General features: G+C 34.7%; 1 protein-coding gene across 1 annotated transcript in view; it reads right to left on the bottom strand.

Moving 5' to 3' along the window:
- The window catches only part of DDX4 (DEAD-box helicase 4), a 79,402-nt gene that overhangs the window by 31,014 nt on the left and 39,026 nt on the right, over positions 1-9,362 (bottom strand). Inside the window, exons 7-14 of the mRNA XM_024123695.2 lie at positions 8,305-8,406; positions 7,257-7,337; positions 6,147-6,194; positions 4,437-4,484; positions 4,285-4,332; positions 3,917-4,059; positions 3,129-3,281; positions 1,612-1,766 (exon numbers count right to left, since the gene is read on the bottom strand). Coding sequence (XP_023979463.1) covers positions 1,612-1,766; positions 3,129-3,281; positions 3,917-4,059; positions 4,285-4,332; positions 4,437-4,484; positions 6,147-6,194; positions 7,257-7,337; positions 8,305-8,406 — 778 coding nt within the window. The remainder of the gene's footprint in view (positions 1-1,611; positions 1,767-3,128; positions 3,282-3,916; positions 4,060-4,284; positions 4,333-4,436; positions 4,485-6,146; positions 6,195-7,256; positions 7,338-8,304; positions 8,407-9,362) is intronic.

Below are 9,362 nucleotides of genomic sequence, written 5' to 3'. Positions count from 1 at the left end.
GGTAGGACGGGAATAAAACACAGACCTACTAGAGCATGGACTTGAGGATATGGGGAGGGGGAAGGGTAAGCTGGGACAAAGTGAGAGAGTGGCATGGACTTATGTATACTATCAAATGTAAAATAGATAGCTAGTGGGAAGCAGCCGCATGACCCAGGGAGATCAGCTCGGTGCTTTGTGACCACCTAGAGGGGTGGGATAGGGAGGGTGGGAGGGAGGGAGACGCAAGAGGGAAGAGATATGGGAACATATGTATATGTATAACTGATTCACTTTGCTGTAAAGCAGAAACTAACACACCATTGTAAAACAGTTATACTCCAATAAAGATGTTAAAAAAAAGTGAAATAAAATTTTTAAAAAAGAAAAAATAAATAAAAATAAAATATGTACACAAATTCTTTAATACTCCTTCCTTTAAATATAGATCCTAACTCCGCTCCCCCATAGGTGTGTATAAGGCTGGCTTCATAGGTGTACAACCTGTGCAGTCATACAGGGTCCCAAGCTTAGAAGAGCCCTGTGCTTGGTTTAATGCTCTTTATTTGCTGCTTAAAATTCATAATTTTTTTTAAAAAAAGACCCCGCGTTTTCATTTTGCACTAGTTCTAGCAAATTATATAGCCAGTCCTGAGTATGGGCTAGACTTACTGACTTGCTTAGTAACAAACAGAATATGGCCAAAGTGACTGCAACTGTTTTTATAAAAGTCACAGCAACCTCTTCCTTGCTCTTTCTCATTGACCACTCAATCTAAGGGAAGCCAGTTGTCATTTCCTAGGGACAATCAAGCATCCTTACACAGAGATCCAGTCAAACCTTCAGATGACTGCAATCCTAGCTGACATCTTATCTGCAACCTTATAAGTGATCCCAAGTCAGTAACACCCAGCTAAACTGTTCCCCAATTCCTAACCCTCAGAAACTGTAAGATAATGTTTATTGTTTTGAGCAACTAGGTTTTAAGGTAAGCAGCAACAGATAACTAATACAATACCAAATACTAGCAAAGTGTGTAGTGAAATTGGCATTCTCATATACTGCTGGTAGAAGGCAAGCTTTAAAATAAGTCCATATTCTTTAACATTAAATTTATAAAAATCTAAGAAAATACTTAAAACATAAAAGAAAAAATTTATATAGCAAGCTGTTCATTACAGCAAGAATTAATTTTATTTATAGTAGCTCCAAATTAGAAACAACCTTAATCCCCCAAAATAGAGAAATAAAATACATACATATAGGCAATCTTAAAGTCATTAAAAATTAGGTCTGATTGTTAAATAAGCAGTTATCCATTTTATTAAGTTACGTGTAAAAGTACAGAAAATTATTAGGAACACCCTAAGTTTATTTTTTAAACATATGTTTAAAAACTACCAGAAGACACACCAATATGTTCACTATTGTCTTATCTATTTCTATTATCATCTAATTTTTAATAAGAATGTTTTTTAAAATAAAGAGATTCCATAAACAAGATTATGAAGAAGTAAACTTCAATCAATTACATGAGTGCATTCTTATTCATGCACTGAGTTCTTCCCAAAATAAGTAAGAGAATTCTCTAAAGAAAAACTTGTTTGTGAGTGGCATTCTAGATGTACTTACCCAAAAGAAAATTTTCTGGCTTCCAAATAGATCTGACTGATCAATTCTCGAGTTGGTGCGACAATAATACACTCTGGTTCCTGCAGCTCTTTAAAACGACTGGCAGTTACTCCATCACGCATCATATGAGCCAAAATTGGCAAGAGAAAAGCTGCCTAGAAGTTAAATTCCATAATTTACAAATGTATAGTGCATCATCCTTCTCCCTATGCCAACCTATTCCTCATGTCTTTATATCTTTTAGCTTCTTCTTTCATCTTTTTGGTAAATTTAAGATGAGAAAGGAAAACAATTTTTTTTTTTTTTTTTTTTTTTTTGTGGTATGCGGGCCTTCCTCTGTTGTGGCCTCTCCGGTTGCGGAGCACAGGCTCCGGACGCGCAGGCTCAGCGGCCTTGGCTCACGGGCCCAGCCGCTCCGCGGCATGTGGGATCTTCCCATACCGGGCTGCGAACCCGGTTCCCCTGCATCGGCAGGCGGACGCGCAACCACTGCGCCACCAGGGAAGCCCGGAAAACAATTTTTATTTCCATGAGTTTTTAACATTTAGGTCTTCATGCTCATATTATACAATATAAAATGTATGATAATGTTAATCTACCCTATGAAAATATCTTTTGTTCTTTTTTTAAAAAGCACAGCTATAGATTCTAAATAAACTTATTGTTAGAGGTTAATGCAGCATGCAGCATTCATTCTGAATGACTCCTTTTGGGGTAGAAATAAAATTATCAGAATGCATGACAAAAGTGGTCCACAAGCAGAGAAAAACTTGGGAAATCATTCATTTGGATTACTAAACATATCACCCTTATTAAAGTTACATGTGGCAAGAAACTTTGTGCTACAGTTTTCTCATTAAACAAATAAGACACTAAAATCTACCTCCAAAACCACATTTAAGTCACACAACAGCTGCTGTATTATACAACTCACTTATTTTCCCTTCAACTCTACTATGGAGGCTTTTTAAGACTAATATAGTATGAACCAAGACTCTATGATCCTGGAAATGACAGTCTTTAATACTCATCTCATGGAACCCTATTTAATAGACAAACCCCACAGTTTAGTCCTAAAACCAACCTGGTCCCATCAGAGTTCTTTTAGAATTAGCATAACCTGAGGTCACTTCATACTAAGGACCAGGTACAATACCTACAGCTATTTCTCATTCTCTCAACTCCAAAACTGTATCAGCTGTACTACATAAATTATTTTTTACCTTTCTCTGTGGCTTATAAATTTTGGTGATTTGACCCTCAATCATTTTGTTTTAGATATTATGTTGCACAGAAAGAGCTGAACACACTTAGAGATTAAAAATCTATGAGCTACTCTGGAAATAGTTCAAAATTCTTTCTTCAGAAGTACACAAACCTCAATAAAACCAGAAATCAGAAGCAAACACACATGAATATTTATGACAGTTCACTGAAATCTTCTACTTGGGAAGAACCAAAGTTCAAAAAGTAGCAGTTTGAATATGGGGCAGAATACATGCAGGAAAGTGACTTACAGTCTTTCCAGACCCTGTCTGAGCACAAGCCATCAAATCTCTTCCTCCTAGTATAATAGGAATACTGTATTTTTGCACAGGAGTAAGCTTAGTATAACCAGCTTTAGCAATGTTGCTATTCAGTGTTTGACAAAGATTAGCTTCTTCAAAAGTCTAAAAAAAAGCAGGTGGCAGTGATTAAATTCCATATATCATATACAGGTCATTCCATAAACATATTCTATTTGAATTAGTTTCAAGTTGTTAATTCCACTTTATATATACTATGTTAACTTTACAAATATGCCCCCACTCAAAAGTGATATCCAGAACCTGTATGTTTTTACTTGATAGAATTAAGGAATATTCCGTATAGACAGTGGTTCTAGAAACTCTTTTCTGTCCCCTTAAAACCTGTGAGATACAAATAACTCTAATCAGTAAAAATGGTTCATTACCAACAAGGGACTCTGGGCTCCCCCACTCCTTAGAAAACCACTCCCCTAAGACACACTTTCTCACACACTTAGGAAGCAGAAATCTTGATCTCTAGGAAAAGTATCCTTTTTAGTAAATTTAAATAAAGTTCTCATCCTGGTTTGGGGAGGTGGGGAGGAAATATAGTACCCTCCCTTTCAACATAGCAATTAATTCTAATGTAGATGGTAGTCATGGTTCTAAATTTCCAACCTAAGACATTAGAGAATAAGATGAAATTTTTGTATTAATAGCAACTTAAAGAAATGTACCAAATTTTTAAAAACCGAAGTTTGCTGCACAGTCATTATAGAAACAATTATTACACTGACCAGAACTGCTGGTGGTACATCATGTCCAGATACTTCTACAAGAATAGTATCATATTTGTCAAAGTTTATGCCTGTCTGATAATGTGCAAAGATGGAGTCCTCATCCTCAGGTGGAGGAGGTGGTATGTAGGTCACTTTTGGTCCTTGGAATTTAAAAAGAAAATTTACATTACAAGGACTAGAATAAAAATAAGAGGGAAAACATACAAAAACTGACAAACTCAAATTTTAAATACTGTAGTAATTCCTAATGTTTACCATTAAAGTTTTCACCTCATATTTTAAAAAGTTACCTCTGTTTTTAAATATTCTGTATTTGTATTAAAATGCAATATACACTCATGTGGATCATACAAAAATTAATATACCTTGAGTGTCACCACTTTCTCCTCCTTCAGCTTCTGACTTCCAAGAATCTTAAAAGGAATCAAACCGAAAAACAGATAAATGTTTTTAAAAATCGAGGGGTAAAAGAATGCTCACTATAAAAATCAAATACCTTATCTAAAGTAAAACTTACTCTTTCCAGAGCCTGTAATTACTTCTTCATTTAAACCTCTATAACCACCTATTAAAGAAATCCACAAGATATAGTCAAGATACAAGATACAAGACTATGCACATCTTTCTTTTCATTGCTTATCTTCAAAGACAAAAAGTTCTAAAAATGCATAAAGTCCCTTCATACAAATAAAACTTGAGACAATTAAGATAAATAGAACCCTGAACATTTTGTTTCCTTAGCATTCAACATGCTGATTTTATGCAGATTACACTGTTATAACATATTAGTATTTTTTTGTTTAAACTGTTACGTCTCTTTCCTAATCCCTATATTCCTCAGCAAAGGAATATATTTTCTAAAAGGAACTAAAAATCCAACTTCGTTGGGATGTCCCCACTACAACCCATAGGTTCTATGATTTGCTAGGACTCAGAATACAGTCATAACCATGGCTGTGACTTATTACATAGAAAGGATAGGGAGCGAAATCAGCAAAGGAAAAAGGTGTATGGGGAAAAGTCCAGAGAAAACCAGGCACAAGCTTTCAAGAGTCTCTCCCACTGGTATCACACAGGACAAGTTGTGACAACATGTTGGAAATGCTGTTTACCAGAGAAGCCCATTAGAGATTCAATATCCAGGGTTCTTATGAGGTGCTGATAATGCAGTAACCTTCTGCCTGGCATGTACCAAACTTCCACACTCCCAGAAGAAAAGCAGGTATTCAGCATAAACCACACAGTTGTACAAACTGTTTAGGCACAGTGAGCCACTCACACCAGTTAAGAGTGGTGAGAACCCTCCCTAAATCCAAGTTCTCAGAAGCCAGGTAAGGGCCAACCTTATAAGCAGGACTTTCAAAGAACAGCAGTCAGGTCTGCCATGTTGACTCTTTTCTATACACTATCTTTCTGATCTTTAGACAAGGAGTCATCTATTGTGCCACTTTCAGGTACTATCACAAAAAAAGAACAAGGACTGCATTAGATTTGAAAGGCTAACTAGATATAGCATTTTACACGTGAGCTAGTTTTCTTGTCCTGTATGTCCACAGGTCTTGAAATCCTTTTTCAAACATCTGAGCATTTGTAGAAGATACGGTTTAGCCATTAAAAATCTTTTTCTATAGTGAAGAATCCAAAGGAAGGAAGTGGGGACTAATAACGATCACTAAGAATTTTTCAGAGACATCAAACAAGCTTTACTGTTTTACTAGTCTGGAAAACATTTCAACTTTTATGTGACATTTAAATATTTTTAACTCTGAAAAATTTTTTCATAGTATAAAATCATCTATACTGAACTTTCTTTATGCCCTATACCAAGCCAAATAACTATCTCATAAGAAAAAATATTATTTTAATAAGAATTTGTACATATAGATTACATCTCAATCTTTAACATCTGCATGGTATCTCCCATTTTATGGTTATATCATTTATTAAACAGACTGACCAATTTTTAGGTGATTTTCAGTTTTTACTTATTATAAATGAAGCTTCAGTGAACACACTTTTACATGTATTGAGCAAATACACCTACAGTATGTAATTCCTATAACGGAATTGTTGGATTAAAGAGTAGTAGTAAACAACTCCCCAAAACTGGCGGTGCAAATGCATACTCCACAGGTGTATAAAAGCAGCAAGTTACCTTTAACTTCAAAAATTAAGCTTGGATTACAGTAATTTTAACCACTTACAGGTAAACCAGATAAGAACTCACCTCGTCCACTTCCACTACCACTTCTGCTTTGATAAGTGTCACCCTTACCTGTAAGGCATTGTTTTACAGAAGATTTAGAGAAATCACAGTTCCTCCTCAAGCACATAAACCACATAGCTATTTCTTTTCAAATACTGAGTAATTACTCAGGATTCTAGTCCCTTAATCCACCCACCTCTTAATTCTATACTTAAACCTTTTTCTCATTTGAACATTTTGTTTAAAGACTTTTTTTTAGGGCAGTTTTAGGTTCACAGAAAAATTAAGCAGAAAGTACAGAGACTTCCCATATACCTCCTGTCCCCACACCTGCATAGCCTCCCCCCATTATCAACATCCTCCACCAAAGAGGTAATTTGTTACAACTGATGAACCTACACTGACACATCATAATCACCCAAAGTCCATCATTTACATTACAGTTCACTCCTGGTATTATACATTCTTTATGTTTGGACAAATGTATAATGGCATGTCTCCACCATTACAGTATCATACAAAGTAACTTCACTGCCCTAAAACTCCTCAGTGCTCTGCCTATTCATCCCTTCCCCCAACCCCTAGCAACCACCTATATTTTTCACCCTTCTTCTTACAAGAAAGTTTTGCTTTTTACTGAATGTCATATAGTTGGAATCATACAGTATGTAGCCTTTTCAGATTGGCTTCTTTCACTCAGTAATACATATTTAAAGCTCCTCTATGTCTTTTCATACCTTAATAGCTCATTTCTTTTTAGTACCACAGTTTATTTATCCACATTTGAACATTTTTCGTCAATAATTATGTTCCTTTTTTTTCCACTTTCTCCTCAAATCCCCTAACTCAGAATCCTTTCTTTGAAATCAAAGCAAACTTCATTTTCCTTCTTCCAATTAAAAGTATAATTTATAGCTCAAATTAACTGGTAGATAAGAGAGAAGAAATAATTCAGAGCACAAACTTTATAAGGGATAAAAAACTGTCCATGTATTTTTGCCTACAAATCTAAAAAGCAGAGAAAATCATGAGCCAATCTACTACACTTAAACATATATACTAGGTTTATTAATCCTAGAGCTAAAAGCAAATGTGAATGATTAATATTCAGTAATAAATTCTATTTCTCACCTACACCACTTAATGCTGATCTTCTAGAGCCAAAAATGCCACCAGTGCGCTGGGTCCCCTGATCTTGTTCATATTTGCTATCTAGATTTACAAATAATAAATTTAGATTATGTTACTTTTAAGAAGCTTATAAATCATGCAGCAAAGAGAAAAAAAATCAACTTATGGTGCCATAAGTTAAAAAGATGCAGGATAAAATAATTTAAATTTAACAGGAATTACAGTATTTTTCTAAGAAGCACACAAAAGGATTTCTCCACAAATTATTTCCTTCAATTACAAATTACTTCCTCAAAATTTTTATTTTATTAAAATTATTTTATAAGAGTAGTTAGGGTCAATACTACACCAAAATATGATATAAGCAAAAGTTAAATTACCTCTGAAAAATAGCATGGTTACTGCCCCCAGAAATCTCACATTATATAATCTCACTGCTTATTCTCCAGAAAAACACCCCTTGCACCCACAGTTCCCAAATCAAACTTTAGCAGTCCTGAACAGCAACGCTCCAGATCCCTTCAATTTTTTAAAAGTGACAATTCACTAATCCACTACACATTTATTAAATTATTATTACAATTTATGTTTTTAGCTTCCACTATTCTGTCCTCCTCTGTTAAGAGACACATGCATTCCAACAGTGACTTCAGAAGACAATACCTTAGCACCAATGAATGACGACTGGTAGAATTTAGGCAGAAAGCCACAATAGTATAAAAGAGGTATAATGGGAGGCAGAGCCACAGAGAAGGCCACCTATTTGTAAGGTCAGCCATCTTTATCAAAGCTCTAAAATGCTTCACAGTATGTAATATTAAAGAACTGAGTCACACACACTGCTAAAAAGATTCATATATTCCCACTTAACCTGTAAGGAATTACATGTGTCTAAAAAATAATATTTTACACAATATAAGTGACCATGTACCAACCACTATGCTTAACTATTCTCATATAATCATCATAACAACCTTATATGATAAGTAATATTTTTTATCATTTCTTTCATAATAAATGAACACACTATTTGCAATCCACTACTAACATGGACTTCCTAGACCAAATCCTCCACGGCAACCTCGGAAACTACCTCTTCCACCTCTTCTGGATGACCATGAAGCTTCTGAATCATTTCCATCTTGATAGCCTATAATATTAAAACATACACACAAAAACAACACAAAACAACCACAAAGAAATCTTGGGGACATGGTGGCCAAGTTAATTTAAGTCTTGCATAATTCAATGACTTTTAATATTTTAAGCCATTAACAGATAGTTACAAAAAAGAGATGCTGTATTTGACCTATAAATGTTCAACTTCATTAGTATAAAGAGATACAGCTACAGTATTTTTAAAACCTGCTACTTGCTTTGGGAATAAAAACTAAAAATGACTAAAAGGAAAAAATGACAGTTGTAAAACACTAAAAGTTGCCACAAATGCACCATTAACAGGATTTCCCCTATCCACGGAAAGAAAAAGTACTTACCATAAGTTTAGTGAGGTTACTGAACCTTCAATATACAAAAGTTAACTGTATTTCTATACACTAGCAAACAAAATAAAAATTATTAAATGGTATGTATCACTAATATCAATGAAGACGGCAAAGTAAGGGACTCAAAATGCTGCTACTCCAAAGAAGAAAAAAAATGACAAAACTGTCAGAATTAACATTTTCCAAACTGAAAATTAATCAAGGACTTGTATCAACCCAAGGAACATCTTATTTTTTTTAAAAAAAAGGCTGATTCTTGGTAAGAGCAGTGATTTTAACCACAACGCTATGAGACTAGGTATCAATTACAGGAAAAGATCTGTAAAAAATACAAACACATGGAGGCTAAACAATACACTACTTAATAACGAAGTGATCACTGAAGAAATCAAGCAGGAAATCAAAAAATACCTAGAAACAAATGACAATGAAGACACGAAGACTCAAAACCTATGGGATGCAGCAAAAGCAGTTCTAAGAGGGAAGTTTATAGCAATACAACCCTACCTTAAGAAACAGGAAACACCTCGAATAAACAACCTAAACTTGCACCTAAAGCAATTAGAGAAAGAACAACAAAAAAACCCCAAATTTAGCAGAA

This window comes from Physeter macrocephalus, chromosome 8, assembly GCF_002837175.3.
Source record: "Physeter macrocephalus isolate SW-GA chromosome 8, ASM283717v5, whole genome shotgun sequence".
Lineage (NCBI taxonomy): Eukaryota > Metazoa > Chordata > Mammalia > Artiodactyla > Physeteridae > Physeter > Physeter macrocephalus.
Note: the sequence above shows the minus strand (reverse complement) of the source record. Positions and strands in the feature narration are given on the sequence as shown.